The following is an 18608-nucleotide window of genomic DNA, read 5'->3' as shown; positions in this document are numbered from 1 at the left end:
CTAATTGCGTCCGGCTCTGAATCAGGCCCATAGTCTCCAGCAATGTCTTCCAGGCTCCACTGGTCATGTGTGGAACATTTCCGGCGCAGACCTCTGATGGAGTGTCGGTTCTAGTAAGTATTCTTCCCCTAACCCAGAAGTTCCCATACTTGGTCCTCAAGGCACCCTAACAGTCCAGGTTTTAAGGATGCTTTGGTACAGGTGACTTAATTAGTGCATCAGTCTTTTGATTTAACCATCTGTGCTCAACCATGGATATTCTTAATACCTGGACTGTTGTACCTTGAGGACCAATTTTTGGCACCTCTACCCTAACCATAATCCCTTCCCAAACCCCCTACCCCCTTCCGCAGCCTAACACTAACTTGCTCCTAGTGCCCATCTGTAACCCTCCCATCCCGCAGCCTAGCCCTAATGTCGACATTGGCTGATTTCGACAAGTTGCCTGTTGCTATCCTAACTCTCGACAATGTGATTGTAGACATTATGGCTGCATTTACCTATAAAGGAGGACTAACTACCCTTATTGATTTTTAATATCTATTTCCAAAATCCTTTGGAAAAAATTGTTTCATTGTGTGTGTAGTTGTTTTTATTTTTGTATTGTGCAATTTCCCTCAGTGCCTCATCGCAATGAACTGAAAGAAGGCTGATATCTGTGAGATTCAGTCATTATTTTGTATATTTTATCACATAGATCTCTACTTTGCTTCCTGCATCCCCGACCGTCCACAACATTATTTCCATTGTCAATTGTTTAACAATTTATGTGCTAGGGTAGGAGCACCTTGCGCCATCACCGCCAGATACCAATGTGAGAAATGGGCAGTCTTGGCTTTACCAGTGTGTCTGCCCCTTACCGTTTGCATGTCCACAGAGTTTCTTCATTTCTACAGATATGTCTACATTAAAACTGCACTAGCACTAACTTATTCATGTTCTAGCAATACAGCATGAAGTGTCATTTCCAGGCATCTTGTACATTTGTTCCAGTACAACCTACTCTGGTAATAATATGTGGCCTTTGTCTCCCAGAGATGCCAGACTCTGCCATGGCGATACTTGGTGCGTGCTGCAAACATCATCTTTTGCCAGCTCTCTCTGCTCTGGTGAGTGTTACATCATATATTTCATATTGGAAAGTTTCTAAGTATAACTGCAAATACAGATCTGTGTGATTATTAATGTGGTTTCCTGTTGAGTGATACAGACTGTAAATAAGTATACCATCTAGAAATCGCACTATAAACTGTCTCGGACTATTCAGTTGACAGACATTTTAAAGAGTATTTATATTGCAGTAGAATAAAAATAAAGAGAAAATGTGTATATCTATTACATTAGATGATCAGTAGAAATCTGTATTACTTTGTTGCTAGAACACCAGAGAACATTTTAAAGTACAGAAATAAAAAAAAAATAAGCATACATTTACAGCATCAGGTCTATAAGGGTGTAAGGGCCTGATTCAGAGATGGAGGGATTTGCAGAGCCGCACACAAGCTGCTGTGCAATTCCGTCTATCTCATATGCAAATGCTGAAGGAGGTGTTAGACACGTCATCGCTGCATTTGCGATCCTATTACTGTGACTGACGTTGCGGGCTGGGATCACCATTGCAACCATCTCTCCTTGGGTCAGGCTGTGGGAGCTGAAGCTTCCCACAGCCTGACTGGGTGCTGGTCACTTAAGAGGTCCGGAATCTGCATCCACCAACACAGACGCTGACCTCATCTCTCATGGAAAACCGTGACTAGGCACGCCCATTCTCCGCACCCCAATTGGCTTGATCAAGATCAAGATCGCAGGACCCGTTCTGCACATGGGCAGAATAGGTCCTGCGTGGCGCAGACTCAACATCGGAGATGTATGTTGATCAATGGATTATTGTACATCCCTGAATGGAGCCCTAAGATTACCCCATGAAACTATTTGAGCCATACTGGACAAATAATGTGGCTGAATATGCCATATAAAAATGTACTGTGGGTGCAGGTCCAACAAATATATTCACCCCCATGTAGATGTTTTATGTTCATCCACGGTCGCACTTTGTGATTTTATGATCTGTAATAAAAGTACATATGTTTACAGCAGGGTAGAAGCTACTAACACATTTGGATCACCCCAAATTAAGTTAACCTTTTGTATTTCTTAAAATGGTATTGTGCAAACCGTGTCTATACAGCTCTTTTTTTATGATGAGGAGCAAAAATTAGTCTTCTCTGCCATCGGTGTAGCCAGAACTTTGTGTCCCCATAGCAACATTTTGAAAGGGCCAGTTCCCCTTCTGGAGACATACCTCTCTCCACTGCAGTTGTTCATGCTATACCCCATAGTAGTTCCCCTGTCCATTGTATGTCCCATAATAGTGCCCCTGTCCATTGTATGCCCCATAGTAGTGTCCCTGTCCAGTTTATGAATTATAGTGGTGCCCTAGTTATTGTTATGCCCCATTGTAGTGCCTTAGCTCACATTGCCCCCAGTTCATATTATGTCACATGGTAGTGCCCCAAGTCAACAATATGCTTCATTGTACTTCCTCCAGTATACATATCACACAGTTCACATTATGCCCCAGACTGCTTAATGGGCAATTCCAGGAACCTGGTAGACAACTTTTATGACCTGGGTGCAGATGAGTCAAGCCCCAGTGGTGGGTTCCCTAAACCTTTGGGTCCCATAGCAATGCTTTAGCTATGCCCATGTTCTCTGCATTTAACTTACTTATAATGTGACTCCTCCACCCCCTGGTCTCTATGAAACACTTTCCAAGCTGTCCCTGAAATAGACATCGTGGTTGGAATATTGGGCTGCCATAGAGGTTTCCAAGTAAACCAAATTAATGGCAAATCAGTTTTTCATTTCCTTTCAACTCCATGGCATCCCTCTAGGTAAATCTTATTGAATGATTGCTTGGAGGATTTTTTTTTCTGAACTGAACATCAGCAGAATATGTCACTTGCAGAAGGTGACATCTGGTGAAAATCTAAAATAATGACCAACCTGCTGATTTTCTGAGATCTTCCTTTCGAGCCACACATGCCCATAAGGTTGCCAATGTCCTTGTGTAGTGTGCCCTTAGGATTCCTGGCAACTGATGTCCATATGTCTTTTAAGCATGTGCGATGAGATCCTTTATTCATTTTGCAAGAGTATGATTGGATGGAGCATTCTTGTTATGGAATCCTGGAAAGGACAAAAAGTTGATCCATCTTATGAATTCCTTCTTCTGAGAGTTAAACAGAAATTACCCTGACAAGATCCAGGAAATGTAATCTTTTTTCCTTGTCGCAAGTTGGCTGTGGGCAGAGATAGACAAGAGGAATCTAACTTAGGTAGGAAAGTAGGATTGCTTTGCAGCACAACTTTTTCAATGGAGATGTTTGTAAGTGGCTCTTTACACCATAAGGCATGTACACTGAAGTGCCAAAAGTCATGGAATGGCAGCATGTCAAGGTAATGGTAGGTGGCGTCATCGCACTGTGATGCCTTGGAAATGCCCAGACCTTCATCGGTTGTAATCTGACAACTCGTGAGTCAGTTTGCTGCTCATGGCAAGGCGACGTGAATTATCAGCATTTTGAACGGGGCATGATAGTGGGTGCCCGACGGATGGGACATTTTATTTCCGAAGTTGTAAATACATTCAACATTCCTCAATCTATGGTGTCACGTGTGTACCGGGAATACCTCATGGAAGGCATTACCACCCACTTTGGACAGCGCAGTGGCCGACCACAGGTGCTTGATGATCCGTGACCAGCAGCATCTGGCCAGAATTGGCTGTGGTAACAGGCAAGTGACACTGGCTCAAATCACATCCACTCTCAATGCAGGAGGTACCAAACGTATATCCATCAGGACAGTGCAGCGCTCTTTACCTTCCATGGGATATGGGAGCAATAGATCCACCAGAGTGCCCCTGTTAACACTATGACACCGGACACAGCGCCTCACCTGGGTAGGTGACGTTGCAAATTGTACCCTGGATGACTGCAACATAGTGGCACAGTCCGATCAGTCATGGTTCCAGTTTCTGGCTGATGGCAGTTCAAGTGTGGCTCAGACCCCATGATGCCATGGACCCCAGTTGTCAACAAGGCACTGTGCAGGCTGGTGGAGCTTCCATAATGGTGTGGGATGAGTTCACGTGGCATCGGTTGGGTCCGCTGGTCCGCCTGAACACATCATTGACTGCTAACTACTATGTCGCATTGCTTGATGACCCTTTGCAGCGCTTCATAGACTTCATGTACCCTCACTTTTTACAAGTCCAGTCCAGGACTTGTTTCCTGCCAGTATTTCTCCTGCTCCTGACCATGTTTCTAGGTTGCCGGTTGCTAGGAGACCCAGATGTCAGAGGACTTCACATGTTTCCTCATAGTGTTGCCTGATAGTGCCTCACAGTAGCAGCTGATCCTATTTGAACTTCCTGGACTGACGCCGCCCTGTCAGCTATAGAGTTTTCATGTGGGACCTTTGTCTATTCTACTTGCTTGCTGTGCATCCAGATTCCCAGTTATTATCTTCATATGCAGCGTGAACTCTGCTCACCGGCTTTCTGCTAAGTGCTTCAGGCCATCCAGCAGTCCTGCTTCTGTTCCACGGATAAAGCTTCACTGTCTATAAGGCCCTGCAGGCCATCCAGCAATCCTGCTACTACATCACGTTTAAAGCATCGCTGTCTGCTAGGCCCTGCAGACCACCCAGCAATCCTGCTACTACTTCACGTTTAAAGCATCGATGTCTGCTAGGCCCTGCAGACCATTCAGCAATCCTGTTTCCGTTTCACATGTAAAGCATCACTGCTTACCAGGCCCTGCAGGCCACCCAGCAATCCTGCTACTAATCTACAGGCCCTCCTGGCCAAATACCTACATTGGCTCCAGTTGCCACAACAAACTGCTCATTAGCTGCATCATGGCTTGCTGACTCATCAAAAGGCCCTCCTGGCCAAATACCTACATTGGCTACAATAGCCACAACAAACGGCTCATTAGCCACATCACAGCTTGCTGCTGCATCAAAAGGCCCACCTGGCCAAATATCTACATAGGCTCAAATAGCCACAACAACTTCTCATTAGCCGCATCACGGCTTGCTGCTGCACCTAAAGGCTCTTCTGGCCTAAATTCTTTTTTGGGACTATAAGCCTTTTTTGGGACTATAAGCCTACTCCTTGGATACCTTTATGGCATAGTTGATGGACTTTCGGCCTATGCTGAACTTTTGATGTTTACCTTCTTTAACCGCTTACTACAGTTGCTGCTAGGATAGCAACGAAGTTGATTTATTTGAAACTGACTTGACTTTTGTTTCTGCTACCTATTTCAGTTATTTTCTCATTGTTTCAGGTGGTCTGAGACAATAAATCTTTCATTTATTCAGTAACCCTCGTGCCTTCTTAATTCCAACTAAGTTCTTGCTTCACATGTATCTGTAACAGCCACAGTGATGGAATATTCAAACAGAATAATGCACTTTGTATTTTGTCCAAAGTTGTCTAGCATTTGCTCAAGGAGCATTCTGGAGAGTTCCCACAAATGGTGTGGCCACCACATTCACCCGACATGAACCCAAACCAGGATTTATGGGACGTGGTGGAGAGGTCCATTTGCACCCAAGATCCTGCACCTGCCTGTCAGGGAGCTGTGGGAAGCTATGCAGACGGCATTGCTCTATCAATGCCACATAGAGTTGTTGCACTTTGCCTGGCTAGGGAGAGGGGGGGTCTTACACGATACTAGGCATCTACCCTGTGACTTGGCACTTTATTGTAATTCCCCCACTCTACAGGTAAATGACATTGCTACCAGAAACAATGCGTTAACTGTGAACCACTTGAGGTCTATATCTTGTAAAGCCTCAAAGCGATCACACATTAGGGCATCCAGGATAACATTGGCGCCACAAAAGGCTTGATACAACAGTTTCTCTTAATTTCTTGAAAAATACAGAAAATAAGGTTTTTCGATGCCACTCTCTGGCATCCATAAAACCACTAAGTGCAGACAGCTGAACCTCCAGGATAGTGAGTGTAAGCCACCTGCTGAAACCTTAAGAAAATCAGTGGAATAATAGCCGAAGCGATATCATTCACTTTTTTGTTTCCACCACAGAATGACCCTATTCCAGAGTCTATATTACATAGAGGATGTGCTTTGTTCCCTAGGATGAAGAAGCACATTAGTTACATTGCCCGAAACTCTCTTGCATCTCCACAATGACTGCTCAGCCTCCACCCCATTAAAGACAGGGAGTCTGGATATGGCTTTAGAAATGGTCAATGATACAGAAGATCTGACCAAATTGGCAGAAGCAAAGGCTGTTCCAATTGCATTCCCTAAACTATAGTAAACAACAGAATGGAAGGATTGCTATGACCTCCACTATGTCTTTCCTGGTTTTTTGTAGGGTGACAGATGAAAAAAGGCAACACGTATCCCAACTGGAAATCCATGGCACTGACTTTGGTGTTCCAGGCTGTCAACAGCAGATCTATTTAAGAAAGTCCAAACTTCTCTGTGATCTTGCTCTCTTCAGCCCCTGCATGGCCTATAAATTCTCCTTAGTGACAAGTGTCCTATCTCATCATCTAGGAAACTAGCTCTGAGAACTTCAGAAGGCTGAGTAGGGGCTCCCTTAGATTGAGAAATACATTCAGCAAAGAAAGCCCACTCACCATACTCCGGCAATGTCTTGTGTCATGCTTCACAGATACAATAATTGGACAAGCTGCTCTCATCTCTGGAAGAGTATTGAGAGGGAAATGAATAACTTTACCTAAAAAGGGAAATATTGTCAAGCCCCTAGTTTGGGATGCTTTCTATAACATGGTTGGTGTCAATTTTAGCATTACTGCTTCACAACTCTGAGGTCATGGGTTCAATTCCCATGGCCCACCTGCGTGGAATTGTATGTTTCCTCTGTGTTTGTATGGGTTTCCTCCGGTTGCTCCTGTTTCCTCCCACACTCTAAAAACATAACGGTAAATTGGCTTCTGACTAAAGATTAACCCTAGTGTACATGTGATAGGTAACATATGAGAACAACCGTAGACTGTAAGCTCCACTGGGGCAGGGTCTGTTGTGAATGACTGAAATGTTCTCTGTAAAGAGCTGTGGAATATGTGTACACTACATAAATAACAGATAAATAACGGGTGCTTTTCAGATTTTTTTGGGGGGGACTCAGGCTCCATAACAGCAAGATATGTGAATCCCCAGTTAGTGTTAAGCCAAAAGCAGCTCCAAGCTTTTCCACACTGTAACAGGCTTCATAGCTGACCTATAAATGCTGTGACACATACCTCTTGCACGCGCTCTCAACATAAGAAGAAAGCCCAGGAAGCCAGGCGCCGTGTTTTCTTCAGGTTGTAGCAACCAGTGCTTGCTGGAGTTCATCAAGAAATGGGTAAGTCTACAAGAAGAGAAAAATAATAAAGAACGACTACACCCCCTGGTTTCCCAGCTGAGAGACGGGAAAGACTCCAGGGGAAAGAGACACTATGTATATTGTGGAGGTGTTTCGTTTTACTATCTCTAATCAGGTGACTAGGGAGTTAACCCATTTGTCTAAGTTTGCCATGGAGCTGAAAAGGAGAAAGAGGCTGCAAATGTCTAGATGTACTAAGCCTTAGAGAGAGATAAAGTACCAACCAATCAGCTCTTAACTGTCACTTTTCAAACAAGGTGTAAAGTGAGTTAGGAGCTGACTGGTTGGTAGTTTCACCATGCAATTTATCTCTCTCCAAGGCTAAGTACATATCTCCCCACGGCCTTACCATCCACTTTGTAAGAAAGTCGGTGACCGTATTGAAAGAGCAGAAAAAACCCCAAAGGCAGACAGACTTATACCAAACCTTGGTTATAATGATATGTTTTATATATCCAAATGTACTACAAGTATAACTGTTATTAATACTGTGCAACATTAATAACTCTGCTATCCCTGTATGTAATGAATAACCTTGAAACCCTGTCATACATTGTTTACCATATATGATTGTTTCTACAACTGTACATATAGTGTGATATAGGTCTGAGGTTAACACTATGATTAACCAATAAACAGATTATTCACGCATATCATTCTAGTATATTTGTAGAACACAGAAATACGCAACACATTTAGGGGTATAGCGCGGTATATCTTGTATTTATCTCTAATTGAGAGGTTAGGCACCTCTATCTTACCTGCAGCAAACCACTCCGCAGCATAATCCAGTGCGCAAGGAAACCAATACCAAGCTATTGAAAGAGTAGCCAGTCTTTAAAAATATTATATTTAGAGAATGCATATAAATAAGTGGTAAAGGGATATGTACTCAATTCAAGGGTAGCAAAAAAAGCTGCAGTGATCTAAGAGACTACAGGGGGATACCGCTATAATCCAATATTCATTACCTAAATCCAGTGATACTGTGTTTTTTTTTAAATGTTATTGTTTATTATAGGGGGAAACCGTTTTATTTCCATTACTGTTATTCCATAGAAGAGCAGCAGGTGAACAGATGTCAAGCGCATGCTCATCTGTTCAGTGTGCAGGGAGAGCTTGGGGGCAGCCCAGCATCTCCGGGAGTCCCGCAAGGTCACACCTCTTCCCCCGTGCAGCACCTGTGCTCTGCATTTTCAGGGTCACACTGGCCCTGTGTCGGGGCCCCTCTGTTTTTGGGAAGGGTACAGTCTACTGTATACTAGATTTAATAAACCCAGGGGTACTCTAAATGGAAAGAGGAGAGTTCCTCTCTTTCAAATGTTCAAATGTTTTTTTTTGTCCCCCAAATTTTTTGTGTCCTTAAAAACTGACTTGCATGCAACTCTGAATTGGTGCCTTTATGCATTTTATTCTAGCCGAAAACAAATATATATATATTATTTTAAAGCGCAGATATTTTTGTGTAGAATCTGGACAGGTGAATTGATGCCAAAAGCAAGAAACACAAAGGGGAGGGAATTCAAATATTTTCCCCCGCAGCTGTAGTGCCGCACGCCCGACAGAGAAATGTAATTGTTGCTCTGTTCAGGCATGTACAGCCAGAGAGCACTCATGTGCAATAAGTCAGCACCTCGGGTGCCTAACGCAGGGCTTTAGACGGATTTAGTCCTTTACCTGTCTAAACCTTGTCTATTTGGGTCCGAGATGTGCGATCTGCATGGGCACCCATAACCAATATAATATCACACCCCAATCTGGTGCTGTAATCATGTGTATTATGTGAAACTTATGTAACATATTGTAAGTTATATTTCAGCTGTTTTAGCACTGTGGAACATTGTGGTGCTTCATACTTTAAACAATATTAGTAACCAGTGGCGGATCCAGAGGTGGGGCTGCACTCTGTCCAAAATTCAAATAGGGGAGCTACACCAACTGCCAGCGAGTCGGCGATGTTTGGCAGTGTTTAGGGTGGCAGTTGGGGTCACTCACCTATTTGAATTTTGAACTGCGCTGCATCCCCACCTTTGGAGCCACAAATATTAGTAACTGGAATGTGGCTAGCTCAAAAATTGCCAAAATAGTCTCAGCAAAGGGGTGAGAAAAGGATCAGCAGCGAAGGGATCAAGTAAAAAAAAAAAACTTGCTGTAGTGGAATTGAGGATTGCATCATAGCGCAGCATCTTGCCAGTGTTTGTAGTAATCTATTGCGCCACTGAATCGGAGAGTAATCGGGTAAGAGTGGATAGTAGGAATTGTCATGTCATACTTTGGTTATAGCGAAACCTTTTTACAGGAAGTGAAATGGAGTCACGAGGGGAAAAATATCAGTAAAAATAAACTTTGTAGTAATTAAAAGTATAATATGTCCTATATGAGTTTACAGCTGATCTTCTCATTTCTGCCCCTCCTGTAGCACATGCTGCATCCTCTTTTGGCTGGATCCCAGGCTCACAGCTTGTTTGCTTATTAGCTTTTCTAAAGGAGAGGAAATAAAAAAAAGTTAATTGCAGTGTACTGTAGAAAGCCAGGTTATGTGGAGATCACATTTATATCCTAGGAGACAGTGAAGCACGTAAGTAGAAGACTAATATGAATACTTTTCTACTATTGGAGAAAGATGTGGACATTACCACTACCCTTATGTAGGAAAGTACGGAGGCGGAACTCACTGGCGCTGGCAGAGGGTTGTTGTCTTTGGCTCGATGCAAAAATAATGAACAGATTGCTTATAACTCAGGACAGATTCTCACACTGGCTATGGGTCTGATTCAGAGATGGATGTAAACCCAATGTTTTCACAGTTGGCAGATGCTCTAATTACTTTGCATGGGTCAGAGTGGTACGGTACATGCGTCCCGATGGATTGCCTTTGTCCCTCGCAGGATTTATTCGCAGGGACCGTTTGCGGGCCTCAATGTGGGGTGGCCACTCAAACGCGGAGTGTTGCGAGCTTTTTCATGGCGTGCCGAAGACTGCGATCTTGTACGCAGTTGCAAATTCTCCAGCGTCTCGATTCCGACGGCCACCCTGAGTACCCATAGACTGATCTGCGGCTGATGCTGCATTTTTGTATGTTATCGATTGGATGTGCGAAGACACAGCTGCGACGTTTGCATATCTTTGCTCGGTTATTGCGTACAAAGGCGCAGACACAACAGGATTTGCGGCCATCTCTGAATCAGGCACCATTTGTTACCTATAATGGAATGTCCTCCATCAGCTATCTCTACACTAATGCAGTATGCAGTCATATTGTTATCATTCAGAAACTGTAATGTCTGTTCTCAATGTCAACATTTAAAAATGTCGACAACTTCATAGTGTGAACATGCGACATTGCAACATTATGCACCAATCAGCATTAGGGTTATGCTGTGGTTAGGGTTAGATAGTACTATTCAGTACAACTAGTGAGGAGCTGGACTACCTTTAACCATTCACTGATTCGGGACTGTGAGTACAGTATATGGAATCCGCATAGGATATTTTACCTCAGGATTTTAGATTTGTTTTATTGAAACTTTATTATGGAAGTGTAACAGCTTCACTGCAATACCATTTGAGATCTTTTATTGTTGAGAAGTTTGACATGTACATGTGTATGTTTAACTTTTAAGATATGTATTTTATTATTGGGATATTTTGATTGTGATTAAAATTGCATATTTAGGGGTCTATTTACTAAGCAGTGTTAGGAGACAGAGTGAAAAGTGATAAGGTGCCAGCCAATCAGCTCCCAACTGCCATGTCACAGGCTGTGTTTGAAAAATGACAGTTGGGAGCTGATTGGCTGGCACCTTATCACTTTCACTCTGTCTCCTAACACTGCTTAGTAAATAGACCCCTTAATCCTTATATTGTTTTGTGTCTATTAAGCGCCGCCTTATATTATTTTTCTGTTTTGCTTTGATAGTGCTGGCATCATTCACAGTCAACATGCATAATTTCTACATAATTTCAGCATGTTGACATTGTGACCGGCGACATGGAAGCCCCGTCGACATACTGAATGTCCCCGCACAGACTCTGGGTGGGATGTAGCAACGTGAGAAATGTGGTAAAAATCCCTAAAAATGCAGTTTTCGTGGGTTTGACAGCATTTCTCATAAGCCCCAAGCCCCAGAATGTGATGCATATGGGGCTTGGATGCGGTGGGTAACGCCATCTTCAGATTGTGTTACCCTATAAAAACCTATGGGCTTTTATTCGGATAGTGCTGTGATAGGGACCCCTCCCAGCACCCCCCGCAAGACCAGAGGGACTTCTGGGCCATTCGCAAAGGGCAGCTCTTACCAAAAAAAAAAGCTGTCCTTTATGATTTTGTTCATACATACCACCTTAACGAACGCCGGCATGCATGCGAAGAGTGGCGGGATGCATCTCATGCCGAATGCAATAAGTCATGCATCCCGCCCCATGTCAACATTCTTGTGTCAACATTCTGATGGTCTATCACGTGTATACCACACCCTTTCTAGCATATCATTTGTCACCAGGGCCGGATCAACCACTATACTACCTAGGTTCCAGCTTCGACCAGCTTGCTTGTGGGTGTGGTATTCTCTTTGCTAAAGATAGAGAAGGGGGCAAAATCCAGTATATTACTTAGGGTGCAAGCAGAGTCTTAATTAAACTCTGGATGTCACATAACATTAGCTCATTCCCTTCTCGTGTCTCCTAGATGCTCAGAAATGTTTAGATCTGTCTATAACTCACAGAGACTAGCAATCCTGATGCCTCAGTCGGATACTAGAACTCTACACAATCTAGGTTACAGAGTTTCAGCAACAAAACACTGTTGTCCTGGGGGAAAATGCAGCATTATGAAGGCTTGGCTTGTTTTATAAACATCTCATTCATTATTGTGCTGTGATAATGTAACAGTGGGGCTTAAATGCTTATTAAGATTAGATACTTTGTGAATGGGTATATATTTTTTGTGAATGGGCTTTCCGAGTGACTTTGTATAATGTCCAAGAGCATAAGCATGCAGACTTGTGCTGTACAGCCAGGGCCTCCTCCTGCATACTCATTCTATATCTGATTGCACTACTAGTGTCTTTTCATCAGGTAGAATCTAGCGAAAGCTGGTTAACTAATTAATGATTTACTTCTTTGAAGAGACATCGGCTTCACTGGGAATAACGGTTTTCATTGCTCAGCCCATGTTATCTCATTTTATATTGTTGTTTTGTTCCTATCTCAAGACAAATGTGCATCATTTGGTAGCATATTGGAATGAATATTTGCTAGGTTTTATACACAATGAAAATGAGCCCAGAGACAATGATATCTATTGTAGTTTTTTGCTTTTCTTAAAGGTATATTTCAACAGCACATGGAAGCAAAGCATGTGGGGTTACAAATCCTTAGACGGGGCGTAAGGACCACATACATTCTGCGTGGGAATCATGCATGTGTTACGCTTTTACAAAATATGCATGAGAGCACATGGATGACTCTAGGGGGGTATATTTACTAAAGTGCGGGTTTATAGAAGTGGAGATGTTGCCCACAGCAACCAATCAGATTCTACTTATCGTTTATCTAACAACTTCTAGAAGATAATAGCTAGAATCTGATTGCTATGGGCAACATCTCCACTTCTAAAAACCTGCACTTTAGTAAATATACCTGTAGAAGCTGGCCTGGGTGATGGGGAAGGCGTGGCCAAGTCATGGGGTGTGTGGCCACACCCACCTCGAGAAAAATGAATGAAAACGGCTATGGGCCGAATTAGAGGCGAAAAGTCCGGTTTGGCACAAAGTTTTCGCCGATTTGTGATTTTGCCTGTTTTCCGCTATACATCCTATTCCATTTCAGGACGTTTTCGCAAATAGGCAAAAACAGGTGAATTCGTTTTTCCACCCAGAGGCAGGCGAAATTAGGGGCACCATTTCTTTTTTGGGGTACAAATGTGTGGGGACTTGATTCTGAACCCTTTGGACCCCCCAAGCCCCCCCCCCCCCCCCCACCCCACTGCAATGATTAATATGGCACACACAAAAAAAAATTTTGGAAAATGGGTAAAAAGTAGTGGGCCCGGTATGTTGGAGGGCTGGAATTATTAAGTTTCTTATATAGCGCAACATATTCTGTAAATATTAATAGAACAAAACTGGGTAATAACAGACAGATATATAGGCAGGAAGGCCCTGCTCGCAGGTTTATAATCTATAGAAGGTTGGGACCTGTGTTTTTATGATTGCAGCAGGTGTATTTTTTTTTAGATTTTTTAAATCTTTACTTTAGAGACACCAAAATATACTAGTACCCATTTACATGTACCCCAAATTTAACTTATTTTTCTCAAAACACATAGCTTTATATCATTTTTCCACACTTATGCAAATATGCATATAACAGCCCTTTGACTCAATATAAGATCACTAATTACTTTTATTAGGGCTATTCATACTCTGGTATATTGATTCTAAGAGTCAGTTAGGCTTTTTATGGGGTACAGACTGAGTTCCCCAAAATATGCTGTCCTTTTCGCTACATTCGCCTATCCGCGTTTTCACCTGTTTTGGAATTGAATAGGGCGAAAAGCGGGGACGCGTATGGAGAAAACATTGCGTCCAAACAGGTGAATAAGGCAAGGGGGGGGGAATATAATACTTCAAGGTAATGGCAGTTGTATATCACTTAACCTAGGGTTAAGTGATACATAATGCAGCTTAATCGCCAAACTTTGTTAATTTTATTACTTTTATTAGTATATAAAAAGTAGAAAAAGGAGGGTTTAACCCCCTATTGTAAAGTATAGATGTGTAAGACTAATTAATGAGTGTTGAAAAAAGGGGTTAAAATATATGTGAAATATTACATGAATAAAATACAAACATAACAGGTGATGTGAAAAGCAGCTATGTGTATTAAGTGGTGATGCCCTGAGGAGGCCCAGCCAGACCAGCCATGGGGGCCCTATGCCCAAACGCTCACCCCAAATATAAAAAAGTGTCAACTTAATACCTACGAACGTGTTCAGCAAAATATGTTTAAAAATATAGTGTGTGAGAGTGATCCAGAACTATTAGACATTGATGCACAGGTGGAAAAAGGTTATTTCTTCTTCAGGGACCATAGGGATCAACAGGGATACCATGGGGATAATGTGGTTGGAGAAATCCAGGCAACAAACAGTTAAAGCTTTCAGCTCCCAGGATGCCTCGGGTCCTCCTCCATATATACTCTTACCCCCAGCCACAGGCCTTTAGTTGTTCATTTGGTGCTGCAGGATTAAGACACACCTTTGTAACGGGACTTTTCAGTCAGTCCTAAACTTTATTTTTTTTTTATGTTTTTGGGTTGGCAGTACTAGGTGTCTGAATTAAGACGCATATACTGCGACTCCCTTTACCTCCGCCGTGCCGCAACACCAGTAACAGGGCTGTTGATTCTGGCGGATCTCGGCTGAGTGTGCTCTCATCGATGCTAGGACCCGGACTGCAACCGGACACCAGGTAAGACTATTCCTCGCTTACGAGGAATTGCGCTCGGCAGTCCTTGCTTCCAACGCCAGAGACGTACCGGAAGCTGCTGCAGTCAGAGCCCGGGAGCGTCCGCGTCCTAACTAAACCACCGTGTGACGCCGGGGATCGGCAGCAGATTTGCGTCTGCTGACGATTCACCACGTCACACGGTCCAAAGGGTTCGGAATGAAGTCCCCACACATTTGTACCCCAAAAAAGAAATGTTGCCCCTAATTTCGCCTGCCTCTGGGTGGTAAAACATATTCGCCTGTTTTTGCCTATTTGCGAAAATGTCCTGGAATGGAATAGGACGAATAGCGGAAAACAGGCAAAAAGCACAAATCGGCGAATACTTTTTGCCAAAACTGACTTTTCGCCTCTAATTGAATTCGGCCCATAGTCGTTTTCATTCGTTTTTCTCGAGGTGGGTGTGGCCACATACCCCATGACTTGGCCACGCCTTCCCCATCACCCAGGCCAGCTATATTTACTAAAGTGTGGGTTTTTAGAAGTGGAGATGTTGCCCATAGCAACCAATCAGAATCTAGCTATTATCTTCTAGAAGTTGTTAGATAAACAATAAGTAGAATCTGATTGGTTGCTGTGGGCAACATCTCCACTTCTATAAACCTGCACTTTAGTAAATATAGCCCCCTAGAGTGCGCTCATGCATTTTTTGTAAAAGCGGAACACATGCATGCATGATTCCCACGCAGAATGTATGTGGTCCTTACTCCCCGTCTAAGGATTTGTAAACTCACATGCTTTGCTTCCATGTGCTGTTGAAATATACTTTTAAGAAAAGCAAAAACTACAATAGATATCGTTGTCTCTGGGCTCATTTTCATTGTGTATAAAACCTAGCAAATATTCATTCCAATATGCTACCAAATGATGCACATTTGTCTTGAGATAGGAACAAAACAATATAAAATTAGATAACATGGGCTGAGCAATGAAAACCGTTATTCCCAGTGAAACCGATGCCTCTTAAAAGAAGTAAATCATTAATTAGTTAACCAGCGTTTGCTAGATTCTAATGAAAAGACATTAATAGTACAATCAGATATAGAATGAGTACGCAGGAGGAGGACCTGGCTGTACAGCACAAGTCTGCATGCTTATGCTCTTGGACATTATACAAAGTCACTCGGAAAGCCCATTCACAAAAAATATATACCAATTAACAAAGTATCTAATTTTAATAAGCATTTAAGCCCCAGTGTTACTTTATCACAGCACAATAATGAATGAGATGTTTATAAAACAAGCCAAGCCTTCATAAAGCTGCATTTTCCCCCAGGACAACAGTGTTTTGTTGCTGAAACTCTGTAACCTAGATCTGAAGCGAGGAATCACCTAACCTGGTGTCCGGTTGCAGTCTGGGAACAACTAAAGGCCTGTGGCTGGTTGATGCAGCTTATGGGAGGTAGGCCTTCCCTCAACGTGTATATGAGACGCATCACGGTCCACTATCAGCGCGATGCTGTAGCCGTTGCTTTCAGGAGGGTTTGGGTCAGTCTCCCTGTGTACCTCTCTCTTGGTTAAGGTATATAGGGCCTGATTCTGACCCGCATAGCGCTCACAAGCGGGTCGATGGTCGGCCATTGCGCACACGAGCCCCGGAGCGAGTGAGAAATCACTCGCTCTGGGGCTCGCTACAAGACGGGGCGGCTGTCAATGTTGATCGACAGCTCGCCCCGTTTTGTAGGCGGGTCGGGGGGGTGGCTGCACAAACGGAAGCATTCCCTGCCGTTTGTGGGCAGCCCTACTGACATCACACGTGTAGTTGATTTAGAGTAGATTGTAATTATATTATATATGCATTGTATGTAACTGTTTGCTAGCTGCTGTATTGACACTGTCTTTTATTTCTGTCTGTAAATTAGAACTATCACTGTTTTTTTTCTCTCAATCCCTTTGGGGTGGCGGTTTTTCCTTGAGTACTTCACATTCATTAAGATTTTATGAAGGCTGTCACGTAACATTGCATTTCTTGCCTTTATTTTGAATATGTCAAAAGATAAACAGGAGGTGGAGGCTCCTGTGCTGGTTTCATGTAAAGCCTGTAGGGCCTGTTTGTCCCCTCAAGACGTAAAGGACGGTTTGTGTGTTGTCCAGTTTACCTGTCCCTGGACAAGAGCCATCTTGGGTATCCCCTTTGTCCCATGTAATGAAACAGTTTGTGGATTGTAAGGCTGCTCCCACACTGCCTCCTTGGATGGGGAGTCCACAGCATGCCATGCTTGCACCTCGTATGCATCCTTCCTGGAAGGATGTTTATGGCCATTCTAGTCAGAGTATGGCACAATCGAATGTTGAAAGCAGACCGGTTTACTAAGGCACCTAAGCGCAAGCCATCAGGCTGCTCACCATATGGATTGAGACGCATCATCAGAGGAATCAGATGATGCGCAGGATTCCTCTCCTGGGTCTAGTTCTGGGAAGGAGGACCATCCGTCCACGGTGGATGTTCCTTCTTTGGTGAGGGCAGTTAAATCAATCCTAGATATTCAGGATGATGAACCAGCTCCTAGTAAGAAAGCTCCAGTATTTAAACACCACTGGAAGGTGGTCAAAACGGAGTTTCCTATATCTGAACAGATCACTGAGCTTATGGAAGATGCATGGGGTAACCCTGACAAGCGGTTTTATATGAATAAAAGAATAACATCGTATCCTTTCCCAGCTTCTATATGTACTAAGTGGGGGGTACACCCTACTGTTGATGCCCATGTGTGACCCACTTAATCAGAAATGCTACATTGCCTATTCCGTCAGCATCTTCTCTGAAGGAATCCACAGATAGAAAAATGTAAGCATGTCTCATGGCAATATTTTCATCATCTGGAGCTGTTGTCCAGCTATGGCTGGAGCCTGGGTAGCCAAAGCTGTTGAAGAATGGATGGGGGCAATGGAAGAATCTCTACCTGATGCTACAAGAGAACAGATGATATATATCTCTCATATATGAGGAGCTGCTGGAGATGCTGCAATTCTAGCTTCTAAGGCATCTGCAGCTTCAATAGTGGCACGCAGGGCTCTTTGGTTAAGATCCTGGAACGCTGATACAGGTTCAAAGAAGGCTCTGGATGTCTTACCTTTCTATGGAAAGGTACTTTTTGGAGCAGAGTTAGATAAAATAATAGCTACTCTGGCGGCTTCAAAATCAGCAGGTCTGCCATCTACAATAAAGTCTAGGCAGGTTTCTTTTTGATCTTTCCGTCCTCAAGGGAACAGTCTTCCTCTAAGCCGTCTAGTTTTCGCAAGACAACAAAGCGACAGACTAAGAGGTCTGGGCCAGCAACAAGACGTCCAGCTTCTAAACCGGATGATAAATCCTCAGCCTAATGGCGCGGGCCACCTCCTGGGGGATCCCAGGGTGGGAGGCCGACTTCAGTTTGCGGATTCCTGGCGTCCGACAACAACAGATGCCTGGGTCCAAAAAGTGGTCTCTCATTTTCAGGAAGCATCCTCACCAGAAGTTTTTTGCACAGATCCTCCATCAGATGCGGCCAAGGCCTTGGTCCTTCAGGAAGCCATTCACTCCCTGCTGCAGGCTGGGGTAATAATCCCGGTTCCTTTGTCGCAAAAAGGAAGGGGTGGTAATTCCAATTTATTCTTTGTTCAGAAACCGAAGGGGCTGTATTCTAAATCTAAAAACCCTCAACAGGTTTATCCATGTACCCA

At 43.4% G+C, this 18608-nt stretch overlaps 1 protein-coding gene across 1 annotated transcript in view; it reads left to right on the top strand.

Moving 5' to 3' along the window:
• GSDME (gasdermin E) overlaps positions 1–18608 on the top strand; it is a 171118-nt gene that overhangs the window by 147664 nt on the left and 4846 nt on the right. Inside the window, exon 9 of the mRNA XM_088457800.1 lies at positions 1036–1109. Coding sequence (XP_088313926.1) covers positions 1036–1109 — 74 coding nt within the window. The remainder of the gene's footprint in view (positions 1–1035; positions 1110–18608) is intronic.

This window comes from Taudactylus pleione, unplaced genomic scaffold (assembly GCF_031769625.1).
Source record: "Taudactylus pleione unplaced genomic scaffold, aTauple2 ptg000788l, whole genome shotgun sequence".
Taxonomy (NCBI): Eukaryota; Metazoa; Chordata; class Amphibia; order Anura; family Myobatrachidae; genus Taudactylus; species Taudactylus pleione.
The sequence above is the reverse complement of the archived record's forward strand: the minus strand, read 5'-3'. Positions and strand labels throughout refer to the sequence as shown.